Source organism: Oncorhynchus kisutch, linkage group LG12 (assembly GCF_002021735.2).
Source record: "Oncorhynchus kisutch isolate 150728-3 linkage group LG12, Okis_V2, whole genome shotgun sequence".
Lineage (NCBI taxonomy): Eukaryota > Metazoa > Chordata > Actinopteri > Salmoniformes > Salmonidae > Oncorhynchus > Oncorhynchus kisutch.
Window position 1 is genome coordinate 53,890,750 of NC_034185.2, and position 18,593 is coordinate 53,909,342.

General features: G+C 42.3%; 1 protein-coding gene across 2 annotated transcripts; it reads left to right on the forward strand.

Moving 5' to 3' along the window:
* The first annotated feature begins 1,086 nt into the window (after window positions 1-1,086).
* LOC109901274 (uncharacterized) lies at window positions 1,087-16,603 on the forward strand. Of its 2 annotated transcripts, none has more exons than XM_031836574.1 (6): window positions 1,087-1,602; window positions 1,986-2,116; window positions 4,065-4,232; window positions 10,860-11,021; window positions 12,028-12,139; window positions 15,191-16,603. In XM_031836574.1, exons 1-6 carry the CDS (start codon window positions 1,320-1,322, stop codon window positions 16,144-16,146), a joined length of 1,812 nt encoding a protein of 603 aa, XP_031692434.1. In that variant the 5' UTR covers window positions 1,087-1,319; the 3' UTR covers window positions 16,147-16,603. The 2 variants fall into 2 exon arrangements, with proteins under 2 accessions (XP_031692434.1, XP_031692433.1); XM_031836573.1 differs by having other exon boundaries at window positions 1,088-1,602; window positions 1,974-2,116.
* The last annotated feature ends 1,990 nt before the right edge of the window (window positions 16,604-18,593 follow it).

Here is an 18,593-nt window from a genome sequence, read left to right on the forward strand (position 1 = left end):
CATGAGGCTATCAGTGATTTTAAAACTCATTGGTGAGTTTAATGGCTGAGATGGGAGAATTGAGGATGGATCAACACTGTACTGACTCCACCTAAATGACAGAATGAAAATAATACAAATATTCCAAAACATGCATCTTGTATGCAACAACGCACTAAAGTAATAATGCAAAAAAAAAACACAGTAAAGGAATAAACTTTTTTGCCTAAATGCAAAGCCTTATGTTTGGAAATACAAATACAAATACAACAGAACACATGACTGAGTAACTGCCTCCTTATTTTCAAGCATGGTGGTGGCTGCATCATGGTATGGGTATGATTGACATCGGCAAACGCTGGGATTTTTCAGGATGAAAAGAAAAAGGATGGAGCTAGCACAGACAAAATTCTGGAGGAAAACCTGCTTCAGTCTGCTTTACACCAGACAGACACTCAGAGGAATTCACCTTTCAGCAGGATAATAACATACGACACAAAGCCAAATCTGATCCCCAACACTTTGACAGAGGTTGAAGAATTTAAAAGAATATTGGGCAAATATTGCACAATAGTCTACAGGTGTGCAAAGCTCTCAAGAGACTTGCCCAAGAAGACTCACAGTAATCACTACCAAAGGAGTTTCTAACAAGTATTTACTCAGGGGGGTGAATACTTATGTAATCAAGGTATATTAGTGTTTTAGTTTTCATTCATCTTCAAACTATTTTAGCATTTTTGTTCCACTTTAACAGAGTATTTTCAATAAACTGTTGACAAATTACAATTAAATCCATTTCAATTCCAGGTTGTAAGACAAAATGTAGAAGTTTAATGGGGGTTGAATGCTTATGCAAGGCATTGCATTGTAATAATTACCATAAGGATCTAGGCAAAGACAAGTATAGTTGAATATTTACCTTACTGAGGTGTTGTAAATAAATAATGACCTTATTCTTCTACTCTATTATTGCTAACACACTGTTCTTTCTAAACAAGTCTGCGGTCATCTTGAAAGATATTGATCATAGGAGATTTATGTAATATAAGTTGTACCGTAATTCAAACAGTACACAAACGTTTCATTTAACCACACCCTATGAGCTATGACGACAACAAATAAGATCCTTTCTCTTCAGTTTATACGGAAATGAACATTGACCTATAATAATTTCCACGTTAGCGTTTTATTGTCGTTATTTAGACGTTTATTAACATCATGTAACTCAAAATATGATTAATTTTACTGCACAGCATCACATTATTTCCCCAGGCAGTGTTTAGTTCGCGTTGGAGACGGGACTTGTTTGATATATGTTATCTACTGTTAGCTAGCTAACGATGGCTAACTGTATGGTTTTTCACACGCAAATAGCCTCCATCATGGAGGTGCTAGCGAATGCAGCCGTAGCAGAAATCTGTAAACTCGTAGACGACGACTATGCAGTGTTTCGTTTGGAAATAACTCAAAGCCAGAAAGAAAACAGGGCATTGCGGAGGAAACTACAGCTACAAGAACTGAAGGTGGCACGGGAGCGCGCAGAGAGGACAACGCAAGAGCGCGTCCTCGCCAGTCGTCCCAGTAGTGTCAAGATCCTCGACCAATACAGAGGAATGGCAAGAGGTACATTTAGCAGAAGACGCAGCCTGTCGCCCCTTTCCCATCTGCCATGTGTGACTTTAGATGTGTTAACCAAAATTGGGTCTTGGTCAGTTTTTGCATAGGATGCAATAATTCCCCTGATTTCTTAATCATCTATCATAAAGATAAAATATCATATTCTAACCAGATTCTTAAATTTACAGCATTTCCTATTATGTACTAATTGAAAACAATATGATGCATGGAACATAATCAATCGATCTATAAATAGTATATTAAGAAGTTATGTAAAGTGTTACCTTACATCCTTGTCAATTCTAGACAATGTCAATAGTGTACAATATACCACTGAGCATTGACAGTAGCTAACCTAACCACCTCTTTTCCTCCAGTGACTCTCTCAGGTGAAGGACATCTCACTGAAGGCCACAGGAGCTTTGTGAAGCCAGTGGGACACAATACATGGCGAGATGACCAACCAATCACTGATGATGAGGGGAGTGGAACCTCAACCAAGAACATTATTGTGATAGAGGTTAGTGTAATAGTGTTACATAAAAATGACAGTCCAACAAATGTAGCCAGTTTATTTCAGAATGACTACTCACATGTACATCTTAATTTATCTGTCATAGCGGACGGAGATTGTGAGACTTGAAAAAGAAAAGGACTGCCGCACACACTAGGAGCTCAGATGCAATAATTTTGTAACGTTTCAACAGCCAAGCTGTCTTCATAATGACAGTGCAGGTCACTAGTTTAGAGTTTGAAAGGACACACGCAAGTGTCTGTAATCATAGCCGGCTGTGGTTTGATTTCATTGGTTAATTTACAGATATAAATAAAACATGATTTTTATAAAGCATGAATGGATTACATATGATCATAGATATAAACTACAAAAGTATGTGGACACCTGCTTGTTGAACATTTCATTCCAAAATCATGGGCATTAATATGGAGTTGGTCCCCCCTTTGCTGCTATAACAGCCTCCACTCTTCCGGGAAGACTTTCCACTAGATGTTGGAACATTGCTGCAGGGACTTACTTCTATTCAGCCACGAGCATTAGTGATGTTGGGTGATTAGGCCTGGCTCACAGTCGGCGTTCCAGTTAATTTCAAAGGTGTAAAATGGTATTGAGGTCAGGGCTCTGTGCAGGCCAGTCGAGTTCTTCCACACCAATCTCGACAAACCATTTCCGCATGGGACTACGCTTTGTGCACAGGGGCATTGTCATGCTGAGTCAGGAAAGGGCCTTCCCCAAACTGTTGCCACATAAGTTGGAAGCAAAGAATAATGTAGAATGTCATTGTATACTGTAGCGTTCGGGCTACCTGCCCGAACCATGAAAAACAGCCCCAGACCATTATTACTCATCCACCAAACTTTACAGTTGGCACTATGCACTCGGGCAGGTAGCATTCTGCTGGCATCCGCCAAACCCAGATTCTTCTGTTTGACTGCCAGATGGTGAAGCGTGATTCATCACTCCAAAGAACGCTTTTCTACTGCTCCAGAGTCCAATGGTGGTGAGCCTTACACCACTCCAGCTGACATTCAGCATTGTGATCTTAGGCTTTACATTTTTTTTTTTTTTCCTTTATTTAGCTAGGCAAGTCAGTTAGAACAAATTCTTATTTTCAATGACAGCCTAGGAACAGTGGGTTAACTGCCTGTTCAGGGGCAGAACGACAGATTTGTACCTTGTTAGCTCGGGGGTTTGAACTTGCAACCTTCCGGTTAATAGTCCAACGCTCTACCCACTAGGCTACCCTGCCGCTTGTGTGGAAACCCATTTCATGGAGCTCCCGACAAACAGTTCTTGTGCCGACGTTGCTTCCAGATGCAGTTTGGTATTGAGTGTTACAGCCTAGAACAGACGATTATTACGCGCAACGAGCTTGAGCACTTGGCTGTCCAGTTCTGTGAGCTTGTGTGGCCTACCACTTCGCGGCTGAGCCGTTGTTGCTCCTAGACATTTCCACTTCACAATAACAGCACTTACAGTTGACCCGGGGCAGCTATAGCAGAGCAGAAAGTTTACGAACTAACTTGTTGGAAAGGTGGTATCATATGACGGTGCCACGTTGAAAGTCACTGAGCTCAGTACGGGCCATTCTACTGCCAATGTTTGCCTATAGAGATTTTATGGCCTTGTGCTTGATTCTATACACCTATCAGCAACGGGTTTGGCTGAAATAGCCAAATCACAAATTTGAAGGGGTGTTCACATACTTTTGACCATGTAGTGTAATTTGGCAACATAGGCTTACAAACATTATTTACAATGGATAGCAAAAACGATCCAGGCGGCCTCTAATTTTAATAATAAATTGTCAAGGTCACCCCCTCTCCTAGGGAGGGTGACATGTTCAATGCCGATATAGCGAAGGGACGAAAGTAGAGCTTGTGAGACTTCCCTATGACATTGTTATCCAATTCAACTCATGCACAGGTAATAACCTCTCTTCTTGTGTCAGTCTGTAGATGCAGTGGCTGCTGGTCCTGGAGTCAAGCAGGAGAGATCTGAAAGAGAGGAGGACCCACGACACAGCAGAGAGATCCAGACTGGAGCGCCCCATGTAGCCACGGAGGTCCCTACCACCACCGCCCCAGCGCCGCCCAATACCCAACGTAGCATCATGGAGGTCAGTGGAACGCCGAACGCATTCCTCAAGTCAGAGACAGACACCAAGACTTTAACACACAGGCTCTTACACACAGGATCTGACCACAGATCAGACCCAGAGAGACTAGGGCGGGGGAGACTGGGCTGTCCTCCTGCTAATGACTCCGAGTATTTACCGGTATTTCACCAGAGCCAGAGGATGGTTAATTCCCATGGAGATGGTGATACGTTAGACACTGGTGGTGATGATCTGTCTTGTTTCTACACTACAGAGATGGAACCTGTCAACATACACTTGGGTTTAGAGAGACAGACTGATCTGTCTAAAGGGGACTGGAACCAGTACAGTAGTAGTGTATACTCTGAAGGGTGCCTAGATAAGAAAGGGGTAGTTATAGTTGTAGACGAAGTGACTGTGAAAATGGAGGACGATGTTCCTCTGACACTGAATGCAGACAAGACTCAATTAGGAGAAGGACACTCACAAGGTAGAGATGTCTTAGATTACAGGGAAAGCTTAGAGACTAATCCAAATGTTGCGACCCAGTCCCCTTTACACATTCTCAGGGATCGCGACAGTGTGTCCACGTCGATGGGGCCTTCCGATTCACACGGCCGCTTTGTTTTCGATCAAGTATTGAACTCAAAGGACCAAAGAGCCAAGGCTCAGGGAGGGGGAGCAACATCAGGCAACGGTAAAGAGAAACGGTTCCTCTGCATGTCCTGTAACAAAGGCTTCAGCTGCCTCCAGAACGTAGAGACCCACCAGAGGGTCCATACAGGGGAGAAACCCTTCAGCTGTACCCAGTGTCACATGCGCTTCGCCCAGGCTGGCAACCTTAAGATCCACCAGAGGGTCCACACAGGGGTGAAACCCTTCAGCTGTACCCAGTGTCATATGCGCTTCTCCCATTCGTACAGCCTGAAGAGGCACCAGAGGGTCCACACAGGGGAGAACTCTACAGCTGCCGTAGTGTGAGAAGAGGTTCTCCCACCAGAACCCGCTGAAGATACACCTGAAGGTCCACATGAGAGAAAGGTTGTTCACATGTATGCACGGCAGCAAGAGGTTCTCAGAGAGGAGCTACCTCAGGATACACCAGTTGAAAAACCATTCACTCTATAACATAGAAAGTAACCGTTCCACAAGATAGCTTCTGACCTTTAGATCAAACCCTGCATTAAACACAAAGATTACTTTTCAGTGTTGTCAGCAGAAAAGATCCACGGGTGCATTTGTAATAACAAGGGTAACATATTTCAGTGTTGAATATTCCTGGGTAGAATATTGCATCCAAACATTGTGTGAGATATATATATATATATATATAAAAGCCTAAAAAGTCTGTTACATAGTGTTTGTACTGTGTAGGCTATATGATGGTCACAAATGCCTATTTCATTTACTTCCATTCAACTACTTAATTTTTTCTCAAGACACTTTATGAGAAAATTAATGCAGTTTATCAAGTTCATGCAGAGTTTTTGTTGAGACAGGTACAATGCCTTCAGCAAGTATTCTCACCCCTTCACTTTTTCCTAATTTTGTTGTGTTAGACTGAATTTAAAATTGCTTAAATTGAGATTGTGTCACTGGCCTACACACAATACTCCATAATGTCAAAGTGGAATTATGTTGACATTTTTTACAAATGAATTAAAAATGAAAAGCTGAAATGTCTTGATTCAATAAGTATTCAAACCCTTTCTTATGGCAAGCCTAAATACATTCAGGAGTAAACCTTAACAAGACATGTAAGTTGCATGCTCACTCTATGCTCAATAGTAGATTTTAACATGGTTTTTGAATGACTACCTCTTCTCTGTACCCAGTACAATTATCTGTAAGGTCACTCAGTCGAGCACTGAACTTCAAACACAGATTCAACCACAAAAACCTGGGAGGTTTTCCATGCCTCGCAAAGAAGGGCACCTATTGGTAGAAGGGTAAAAAACATTGAATATCCCTTTGAGCTTGGATGATGCATCAATATACCCAGTCACTGCAAAGATACATGCATCCTTCCTAACTCAGTTGCCGGAGAGGAAGGAAACCTCTTAGGGATTTCATCATGAGGCCAATGGTGACTTTAATACAGTTATAGTTTAATGGCTGGGATAGGAGAACTGAGGATGGATTAACAACATTGTAGTTATTCCACAATACTAACCTAAATGACAAAATAAAAAATCCTGTACAGAATCCAAATATTTTCCAAAACATGCATCCTGTTTCCAATAAGGGACTAAATTAAAACTGCAAAAAATGTGTCAATTTTTTAAAAACTGTATGCCCTTAATACAAAGCGTTATGTTTGTGAAAAATCCAATACCATATCACCTACCACTCTTCATATTTTCAACGTTATCATCTCTTGCTTGCTAGCTAGCCAACTACGGCTAACTTAGTCACATCAAACAATGCAGCCAGCATAACAACAAAGTAGCTTCATTTGCATAAGCTGCCTTTTAGTGACATTTATTTGGAATCATCCATAACAATGAGCTCATGATGCGCGATTTCACCTGGCATAGAAAATATGCTCACTTGTTCAGAGGAGCTAGCCAACAACACAGCTAACACAATCACTTCAAACTGAAGCTGGAAAGACTGCAAACTAGCTGCACCTTGTTTAGTTTTACCTGTTTTCTATTGGCATTTCTTTGTACACTATATATCCATAAGAAATATGCTGATTCATGATTTCGACTGGCTGAGTAAAGCTCCCTGCCTGTCTCATCTTGACTCCCGACCCCTACTTGTTCATTACTATGGGACGGCTGGAGATCGAATTTCAATACTGAAACAATGTTGCAAATGTCAGAGACAGACAGCAAGGTTTATAAAAATCTCCGCTATTGAAAACCAATTGCTAGTCTAAAAGAAATGGAAGGTAAAGTTTAGATGCTTTTTACAGTGGAGACCAAGTTTCTAAATTGTCGGGCTGATGAGACAGTGAGATGGAACAGCGTAAATAGGCATTTTAAACGTCATAGTTTTAGCTGGTGGTAATTTGTGAAATAGACACAGGCTGGAATGCGGTTTTAAACAATCAGCGTCCAGGATTAGACCCACCTGTTGATTTATGATCAACAACCAACTTGACAGAGCTTGAAGACATTTTAAAATAAATGTGGAAGTATTGTACGGTCCAGGTGTGAGACTCGGTACATTATTTTAACATGTCAGGGACTCAGGGATGTGCATACTTATTTAAAATTAGATATCTGTATTTCATTTTCAATAAATGTGCAAACATTTCTAAAAACATGTGTTCACTTTATCATTATGGGGTAGAGTGTTGTCACGATACCTGAATTTTGACTTTGATATTGATACCAGGTTTAGTATCACGATACTTGACACCAAAACGATACCACAAAAAAAGGTGTATTTGCCAAAGTCACAGAATGGCACCTGATCCAGTCAGATCAATTTAGATATGCTCTGTTCAATCGTTGGGCATCTTTTGAGTTCAATATCATTACATTTTTACGTATTTGTTTTTAGAGAGAGCCATGTATGCATTAATTGAATCAATTATACAATTATATTCAAATTGTATAATATAAAAAAACAATCTAACTAGAAAACAACATAATGGTAATAATTTCTTTGAATGGAAATCTGTATTGATACACTGGGTTAATCAAGATGTAGCCTAAGTCTATTCGCAATATAGGTGAATGCCTGTATTTTCCTTTCCATTTAGGACTTATTTTATTGGCAACTGCTAAGATAATTATTTTATTGTACTGATTAACAACATTTGCATAGAAGAAGCACTCTTCTTTTATAAAAGTGTGCAATGTCTAAGGAATTAATGTCATTCGCGAGGCAGAATGTGGCTGGAATCTGAGTTTGTTGCTATGAAATCGAGTGAAAACCAGATGGGAGGCAAAGGACGGAAGACAAGTTCATTTGTTTTTGTTGGCGAGGGAGACAAAGTGAATTTAATAACGTTTTTGGTGACAATCATCTTTGAAATCAGCATATTTTGCATCATGGTTTGCATATCACAAACAAAGAACTAGGGTAGTGAATTCAGCTGTAAGCTAGCAAGGAAATGTATCTTAATTAAAGCTGGACGCTACCTTGTCTAAACATCAGGTGGTTACCATTGTTACTCCATGGCTTATCAGTCTGACTGAAGTCGCCCTACAAAAGATGCAGTAGTCTCTACAAGCCAGAATATTGAATAAAATGAATTGTATTTTCAATCTCTTAACACATTGCACCTGATGAACAATATGTCAACAATAGCTGAATGTAACCGAACATAGTCTCCTCGCAATCAGATGTGGTTCGGTTAGGCTCGGCCATATTGTGCAAGTGTTTGTCATGTGCAAATTTGCATCTGTATTGAAATGAAAAACCGGTAATACCAACCATAAACCAGCATACTGAAAGTCGGGCTAATAACTCTTCCCTGTGGATATTTTGTCTCAGATTACCTCCTACATAAGGACAAAATCAGAGGACAACAGGTAAAGTAAGTTAAATATACATTTATTCTGACTTTTGTGATGGTACTGTTCAGGAATGCTGAACTTCCATGTTAGAAACGAGTGTAAGTATCGTCTTGCATTGTAAACGTGTTTAGACATTGTTTTGTGAACTGTAATGAACAGTTTCAACATTTCTACATGCCATGGTGCATTATTCAAGTGTGTTAACTTCTGTGCAGCATAACTTAATGCACTTTAGCAATGAATAAGTGGACGAGGCTCTTTGCGCTATAATGAGGCTGTGCTGACTTGATCCTCTCAATCACGTGAGACACATTTGACAGAAGTACCGGACGTAACAAATTGTTGTGCCGGACTGTTTATTATTTTTTTGTGTGTGTCAAAAAAGTTCTGAGATTTCGGTGTACCGTGCAGTACTAATGGGGTATTGTGTGTAGATGGTTGAGGGAAAAAATATTTTATCCATTTTGAATTCAGGCTGTAACACAACAAAATGTTGTCAAATCAAATCAAAGTTTGTCACGTGTGCCGAATACAACAGGTGTAGACCTTACAGGGAAATGCTTACTTACAGGTTTTAACCAATAGTGCAAAAAAGGTATTAGGTGAACAATAGGTAAAGATTTAAAACAACAGTAAAAACACAGGCTATATACAGTAGCGAGGCTACATACAGACACCGGTTAGTCAGGCTGATTGAGGTAGTATGTACATGTAGATATGGTTAAAGTGACTATGCATATATGATGAACAGAGAGTAGCAGTAGCGTAAAAGAGGGGTTGGCGGGTGGGATACAATGCAGATAGACCAGGTAGCCATTTGATTACCTGTTCAGGAGTCTTATGGCTTGGGGGTAAAAACTGTTGAGAAGCCTTTTTATCCTAGACTTGGCACTCCGGTACCACTTGTCATGCGGTAGTATAGAGAACAGTCATGACTGGGGTGGCTGGGGTCTTTGACAATTTTTAGGGCCTTCCTCTGACACCGCCTGGTGTAGATGTCCTGGGTGGCAGGCAGCTTAGCCCCAGTGATGTACAGGGCCGTACACACTACCCTCTGTAGAGGCCGAGCAATTTCCGTACCAGGCAGTGATGCAACCAGGATGCTCTCGATGTTGCAGCTGTAGAACCTTTTGAGGATCTCAGGACCCATGCCAAATCTTTTTAGTTTCCTGAGGGGGAAAATAGGCTTTGTTGTCGTGCCCTCTTCACAACTGTCTTGGTGTGTTTGGACCATTATAGTTTGTTGTTGATGTGGACACCAAGGAACTTGAAGCTCTCAACATGCTGCACTACAGCCCCGTCGATGAGAATGGGGGCGTGCTCGGTCCTCCTTTTCCTGTAGTCCACAATCATCTCCTTAGTCTTGGTTATGTTGAGTGATAGGTTGTTATTATGGCACCACCTGGCCAGGTCTCTGACCTCCCTCCCTAGGCGGTCTCGTCGTTGTCGGTAATCAGGCCTACCACTGTTGTGTCGTCTGCAAACTTAATGATGGTGTTGAAGTCGTGCCTGGCCATGCAGTCGTGGGTGAACAGGGTGTACAGGAGGGGACTGAGCACGCACCCCTGGGGAGCTCCAGTGTTGAGGATCAGCGTGGCAGATGTGTTGCTACCTACCCTCACCACCTGGGGGTGGCCCGTCAGGAAGTCCAGGATCCAGTTGCAGAGGGAGGTGTTTAGTCCAAGGTTCCTTAGCTTAGTGATGAGCTTTGAGGGTACTATGGTGTTGAACGCTGAGCTGTAGTCAATGAATAGCATTCTCACATAGGTGTTCCTTTTGTCCAGGTGGGAAAGGACAGTGTGGAGTGCAATAGAGATTGCATCATCTGTGGATCTGTTGGGGCAGTATGCAAATTGGAGTGGGTCTAGGGTTTCTGCGATAATGGTGTTGATGTGAGCCATTACCAACCTTTCAAAGCACTTCATGGCTATGGACGTGAGTGCTTCGGGTCTGTAGTCATTTAGGCAAGTTACCTTTGTGTTCTTGGGCATTCTAGGAGTTTCATTGATTCTTTTAGCATACATCACATCTGATCTCACCCTATTCTGCATACACCGACAGCACTTTATACACATAAGGATGGGTAAACACTCTGCTTAAAGTGTTTATTATCTGTGTGCGCACGTACCTGAAGGAGTGTGTCTGTGTAATCTGTATCACCTCTCACTTCCAGGAGGAGGAGGGTCCAGATGTGCTGCTGGTGAAGGAGGAGGGGTCTGGGGAGAGTCTGGGGAACCCTGAGGGGAACATGGTCATGGACAACCAGACTACACCTCCTCCTGCACCTAAAGAGGCACCAGCTGAGCAGCACAGGAACACACACTGTCTCACTGAGGTGAGTCCACTGTAAACTACTGTCTGAATGGTATTAGGTCAGGGCCCGTATCCACGAAGCTTCTCAGAGTAGGAGTGCTGATCTAGGATCAGTTTTTGATCATAATGAATAGGACTATGTAGACAGGTGACCTGGGCCCGTATTCACAAAGTGTCTCAGAGGAGAAAATTGGTCGTAAGTGCTGAGAATAGAAACATTCTACTCTTATGGGTAAAAATAAAATCTATGCATGAAGCCTCTTTAGTCACACCTAGTAGACAGATATTTAGAACACCTCATGAGCTGTCCTAGCCCGTTAAGAGTTACCAGCAATTGTCTTGATAATAGAAAAATGCAGCGAGTTGGTGGTTCCTGCGTCACATGCAATTGCTTTGTTCAAATGTTTTGATAATTCTATATGATCGATCCATAAATAATCTAAATCTAAATGCAGCATCTCTTGTGCCTTTGACAATGATTTCACATGAGTTCCTATGTCACATGATATGCCTAAATACTTATGACAAATAGGCAAATAAATAAACATGTTTTTCTATCGATTTTTTTAAATGACCTACATTATGCTATTTCAAGTTATCCCTTTGGAGCGCAATATCACGTTGTTCAAAAAGATGCCTAAATTGGACCTGCCATCCTAAAACCTACTCTGAGCTGGGAGTTATTTTTGTCTTAAATTGGTTTTAGCAGAATTCCTAGGACCTGTTCTGAGATGCTTTGTGGATACGGGACCTGATCCTAGATCAACACTTCTACTCTTTGTGGATACATGCCCAGGTCTTAGTTAATTTTGTCTGAGGTTTGGGACCATGCCTTTTCAATTATCAAACAATTTTAAAGAGTGTCAAGTAATCAAATCAATTAACACATTTGCTTAGTATAAAATCAACTAACATGTTTGTATAGTACTCATAGCAATCCCTCATTACCCAATCAGAAGATGTTCCATAGCAGGGTGGTCATATCAGATTTCTTGATCCAACATCCCCTCACTCTGTATCTCTTACAGTCAGTAGACATGGAGGATGGGAAGCCTGATCTGCTACTAGTCAAAGAGGAGACAATAGAAGACGGACCAGAGAGCATTGATCTGCTGAGTGGACTAAAGATGGGGGAGCAAGGTAAGGGAGAGATACATATAGCCTACATACAGTAATAGATCTTCAATGGGAATAGTGATGCACCTGGTTATTATTCTTTCTTCTAGACGGTGTCTATTCCACAAGTTACTACCGGCTAATTCTATGACGTTAAAATGCCTATTTAGTCTGTTCCATCTGACTGCGCAATCCACTGTCTCATCAGCCCAGGCAGGGAAGTTATAAGGGTAGGCAACAACATCTCCTCCCCGCTGATCCTCAACACTGGGGCCCCACAAGGGTGCGTTCTGAGCCCTCTCCTGTACTCCCTGTTCACCCACGACTGCGTGGCCACGCACGCCTCCAACCCAATCATCAAGTTTGCGGACGACACAACAGTGGTAGGCTTGATTACCAACAACGACGAGACGGCCTACAGGGAGGAGGTGAGGGCCCTCGGAGTGTGGTGTCAGGAAAATAACCTCACACTCAACGTCAACAAAACTAAGGAGATGATTGTGGACTTCAGGAAACAGCAGAGGGAACACCCCCCCATCCACATCGATGGAACAGTAGTGGAGAGGGTAGCAAGTTTTAAGTTCCTCGGCATACACATCACAGACAAACTGAATTGGTCCACTCACACAGACAGCATCGTGAGGAAGGCGCAGCAGCGCCTCTTCAACCTCAGGAGGCTGAAGAAATTCGGCTTGTCACCAAAAGCACTCACAAACTTCTACAGATGCACAATCGAGAGCATCCTGGCGGGCTGTATCACCGCCTGGTATGGCAACTGCACCGCCCTCAACCGTAAGGCTCTCCAGAGGGTAGTGAGGTCTGCACAACGCATCACCGGGGGCAAACTACCTGCCCTCCAGGACACCTACACCACCCGATGCTACAGGAAGGCCATAAAGATCATCAAGGACATCAACCACCCGAGCCACTGCCTGTTCACCCCGCTGTCATCCAGAAGGCGAGGTCAGTACAGGTGCATCAAAGCTGGGACCGAGAGACTGAAAAACAGCTTCTATCTCAAGGCCATCAGACTGTTAAACAGCCACCACTAACATTGAGTGGCTACTGTCAATGCCACTGACTCTACTCCAGCCACTTTAATCATGGGAATTGATGGGAAATGATGTAAATATATCACTAGCCACTTTAAACAATGCTACCTTATATAATGTTACTTACCCTACATTATTCATCTCATATGCATACGTAGATACTGTACTCTATATCATCGACTGCATCCTTATGTAATACATGTATCACTAGCCACTTTAACTATGCCACTAGGTTTACATACTCATCTCATATGTATATACTGTACTCGATATCATCTACTGTATCTTGCCTATGCTGCTCTGTACCATCACTCATTCATATATCCTTATGTACATATTCTTTATCCCCTTACACTGTGTATAAGACAGTAGTTTTTTTTGGAATTGTTAGATTACTTGTTCGTTATTACTGCATTGTCGGAACTAGAAGCACAAGCATTTCGCTACACTCGCATTAACATCTGCTAACCATGTGTATGTGACAAATCAATTTGATTTGATTTGATATAAACTTGATCTCCACTATAAAAAGCATCTAGACATTATCTCACATTTATTTTAGACTAACATTTAGTTTTCAACAGCGGAGATTTGTATAAACCTTGAATATTGTTTCAATATTCAAATTCTATCACCAACTGTCCCATAGTAATGAACGAGTCGGGACGAGAGACAGGCAGGCTGTGTTTCTCAGCTAGTCGAAATCATTATTTTAACTAGAGTGAGCACATTTTCTATGCCAGGCGAAATCGTGCCTCATTAGCTCATTGTTATGGATGTATCCAAATAAATGTCACTAAAAGACAGCATAAACAAATTTAAATACAACTACTGTTGTTATCCTGCCTGCACTGTTTGACTTGACTGTAAATTAGCCATAGTTGGCTAGCTAGCAAGGGATAACAACGTTGCCAGCCAGTATGGCAATGGAACATTTAGAACAAACGACTGGGTCACGTCTCTAGCAACCGAACCAATAGAACGAACGACCAGCCGGCTTGGATAGCAACCCCAGATGTGTCGGGACTATGTCTTGTGGAAGGATGAAATGTATGAATAAATTGATCCAAATAAAAAAAGTTATGAAAATATGTTAATTGTTATTTGAATATGTTGGTAACCCGTTGTATAAATGTGATAATGTCCTCGACTTATGTTTACATACAAAAACACAATGTATAACCTTGACCAGGTAATTGACTCAAAACATTTAATGAGTCCCCTTAGTCAGTCAACTTCGGTTCAACACACTATGGTGGAGTCGCACTCTTGCGACTTCGGTTGAAGGATCTACAATCAGCCTTGACAAGGCATTCCTTCAACTATCCCGCTCTTCATCTTGTGAACAGGAATGATTCAAGCTACTAAAACAAATAATTGGAAAACGACTCTTACGTTGCACCAACTAAACTGTCCCATAGTGGCAGAGCGTGCTCACCCCCTGGACGTTGTGTACGGAAGTAATTTGTTATCATAAGTTTCCTAATCAAACAGTTCCTTATTCTTCAGTTTGCTGGAGTAATGAGTAAGAAATCGATCAAGATGACGATGGCTTAGCCGGGGTCGTGATCATGCGGTTATAGTATAGTTTGTCTCGGCTTGGAACTGGCGGCCCTTGCTCGGAACAGTCTGTGTGCGCATTGCCACATACTGCATGCAAACTCCCTGGAAAGACGTTGACTGACTGAAAAGAAACGTAATGTCAAGACTATAACGGTTGTTCCCTGAAGGAGCGAAATGAGGTAGAACACCTGTTTAGCCCCGTGCCGCCCGTTCCAGAGCTTGGTGAAAAGCGTTGTTAAATTAAAGTATTGAATCTGAGTCTCACGCTTATCTGTGGAAGGCGGGGCTTCCAGCTAGGCACAGACTTTATTGACCTTCTCAGGCGTGATTGTAGATCCTTCAACCGACTCCCCGTAGTATGATGTACCTCATTTCCCTCCTTCAGGGAACCGTAGCTATAGCCATAACGTTACATTTTCTCTGCCATGTTTGAAAAGTCATTTGTAAACTCTTCCTGCAGGTGGTTGGCTGGAGGCTAACAGAGGAGACTGGGTGGCCATCTTGGATTCCCACACCGGTGAAGCCAAGGACCTGGGGAATAACATCACTGAGCAGGCCAGGACCAGAGGCGACATAGTGGAGGTCAGTGGATGGGACAGCATCCTCAACTCTGGGCTGGGGATCAACACTGTTAACCAGAAACAAACAGTCGAACACAAAACAACAACTGAACTTAGTCTCCATGACAACAGACTGGCTGAGATCAGGGCGATGCGTAGAGTTGGTCTGCATGGACGGGGAGGTGTCCGTATGCGGCTAGAGAGAACAGACATTGACTTGGCTAGCAATGATCCGTCCTGCTCCTATAGTTGTGATTCAGAGAGACTGATGGCGCCTCAGGTTACCCCACTAACAGGTGCTGCCTTCAGCCTGTCTTCTATAGGATCTATCAACTGGAACATGGACCCTGCCACAACACAGACACTACCTGGCCTTAATCCTCCTCACACTCTCCTAATGTTAAACCAGACCTCAGACAATACAAGTTCCTCAACACTAAATGGCTACACAAGCTCATTGACAAATGACCGTAGTAGAGACAGAATCAGTAAAGGTGGCAGCGCCAAAGAGAAGCGCTTCCGGTGTTCGTTCTGTGGGAAAGCCTTTAGTTTCCCCCAACAGGTGGAGATCCACCAGAGGATGCACACGGGAGAGAAACCGTTCGGCTGCCAACTGTGCCGGGCCCGTTTTTCCCGATCGTCCCACCTGAAGAGGCACCAGAGAGTCCACACAGGGGAGAAACCCTACAGCTGCCCCCAGTGTGAGAAGAGGTTCTCCCACCAGCACCAGCTAAAGATGCACCTAAAGATCCACACGGGAGAGAGGCCATTCGCCTGTATACACTGCGAGAAGAGGTTCTCAGAGAGGAGCTACCTCAGGATACACCAGCAGAAAATGCACAGGGACCATGTATAGTAATATGCCATGTAGAACTATATAGTTTGTTTATAGTTAATTCTGTTGGTTTTGGATATAGAGGGAACTGGGCGAGGTGAACTAAGGAAAGAATGAGTGATGAGGCAGTAGATGATATGATGATGGTTGATGTGATGGTGTCTGTAAAAATGCTTCACTGATGAAGTGACAACTTTGCCCTGTTTGATGGTGTTTTATAATGAGGAAATGATCGTGCCTTAATTCATGTTTACTTGACATAAACGAGTGAAGGTGTGTGTAATGTAATGTTGAACCTTTTCCAAAGTATTCTAAACTTAATTTTTATCAAAGTGAGGGTACCAGATTTACAGAAAAGGTCAAGTGTGTGAGAAGTTATTCTACTTATCACGTATTGTTTTGTGAAATAAAAGTACTGTACTTCACGTTATGTGAGTGTATGACCATTTTGTTGAAATTAAATTCAAAATTGACTTCATGCTGACTGACTTGGTTATTTTTCTATCATTGCAATGACTGGGTTTTCCTAATGAGTCTAACCAAAACATTATACTTAATTCTTCAATCAACAAATATGGATTGTTTAAAAAATAAATAAAACTCAGATGGCTCCATATTGTTAGGTACCTGAATCACAGTGTTAGAGATGGGCTTGACATTTTATAATATCATGTTTCTGTGTCTACAGTAAAGTTTATTATATAAACCTTTATGTTCATCTGTACAATTTGTGTTTACAGTCTGCAGTCCATGAGAACCTGCTGATATCCGGTGTTGCTGGTAGGAGAGACTGGACCTCTGAAGCAGCTGGTCCCAAACCCTGGCCCCAGATCAGGACCCTGGATCAGGAGCCGTGCCTTCCCAGGTCGTAACTGGGACTGAACCACGATGGACAGAGACAGTGTAGTGGGCAGTAATATTTGACGTGTATATAGAGTATTTATGATAAATACCTCACATGCAACTCGTAATAAGACTAATAAGTTAGCCTATGGTGTCAAATGTTCACCATGTGCAATCAAGAATTATGCCTTTAGCTGACTAAGCTCAAGGAATGGTCATGAGAATGGAGTTCTAAATTCAAGTATTACTTCACTTGAATGGATTCACCTACAAGGCATAAAGCTTAAGTAACAAAGCATCAACAAGCATTACAAGTCATTATTCTAAGCATGGTCAGAGAGAACGCACTAGTATAGGTATCTCACCACAGCAATTCAGGAACATAAGAGACAGATTCATTGTTCTAAGACCCTTTTATAAGCTTCTGAGTTGTTTGGATTCAAAAATGAAGTTGTTGACCAATAGTATTACTGTAAATTGAACCTCCAGATATCAGACCTACAGGATGTAACCTCTGCTTCTCAGAGGTGAGACAATGGGGGTTGGTGAGATCAACACAGAGGAAATTCTTGCATGCAGTTGATAAGAATTGTCACTTCGTGGCTGAGCTGCCCTACAACTCCACCACCACACGGAACACAACCAGTGGACAGAGGCTCCAGTCTCAGTGCAGGGATGGAGCAGGGCTTGGGGCTGATGGAGATAGACCCTTCTGTTCCTATGATGAACAGAGCAGGTCACCCTGGGCTTCAAACTTCACAGAGAGTGGTGTGAGACCCCCCATGGTGGTAGTCAGCAAATATGTATTTTCCTTCAGAGTATTGTCTAATGCCTGTTGACTGGGTTCATAGAAGGCCTGGACCTGGTTCTAGCCTTCCTCGGTTACCTCATGGTTACCCCACCAATACAGAGGGTCAGTATGGGCATTCCTATCATACAATCCCAACAACACCCAAACAATGGCTAGAGGGAGCTCAAAGACTAACCACCTTAGAGGGCTGGCTCCTGCTTCTACCTCCTCTGGTGTCATTGGGTTACAACGTGGGAGGCCGAGCATTAGTTCCGACGCCGACAAGCCGTACGCCTGCCCCACGTATGGAAAGCTCTTTACTGAAGCGGACTATGTGAAGAAGCACCAGACCGTTCACGCCAATGAGAGGCCCTTCAAAGTGTAAACTATGTTACAAGAGCTTCTCCTTCCTGAATAACCTTATCAGACATAAGAGTGTCCACATTGGGGAGAAATCGTAGCAGTGTGGCTTGAGATGTAGGGGAGATCTGGGAACCATTCTTTAGCTGACATAGTATAGTTATCATGTGAAGTGTCTTGTAGTAAGAGTTTAAGAGGGTAATTAACCACCTACCCCTCATTAACTTGTCATTTGAAACAGTCTTGTGTAAATTCCTGTTTTTATAGAGACAGCAAACCTATGCTAGAACAAAGACAATTTAATATTACCTTACCGAATTGATATAAATGGAATAAAGTAATTCATTATTTTATACTTTATTCTTGCCAACAATGTTCTTTCAGGGGAAAAGAAGTCTGTTCTCAGAATGAAATATACTGATACTGAGATTCAGAGCCTCATTTTTTTACAGACCTAATACAATGGTAAATCTTA

Bases quoted from the DNA above. Each gene is read 5' to 3' on its own strand.
- LOC109901274 (XM_031836573.1), top strand. From the start codon at position 1,320: ATGGCTAACTGTATGGTTTTTCACACGCAAATAGCCTCCATCATGGAG. The intron at 1,603-1,973 runs GTACATTTAGCA...CTTTTCCTCCAG, and splicing joins ATACAGAGGAATGGCAAGAG to TGACTCTCTCAGGTGAAGGA. The intron at 4,233-10,859 runs GTCAGTGGAACG...TCTCACTTCCAG, and splicing joins CCCAACGTAGCATCATGGAG to GAGGAGGAGGGTCCAGATGT.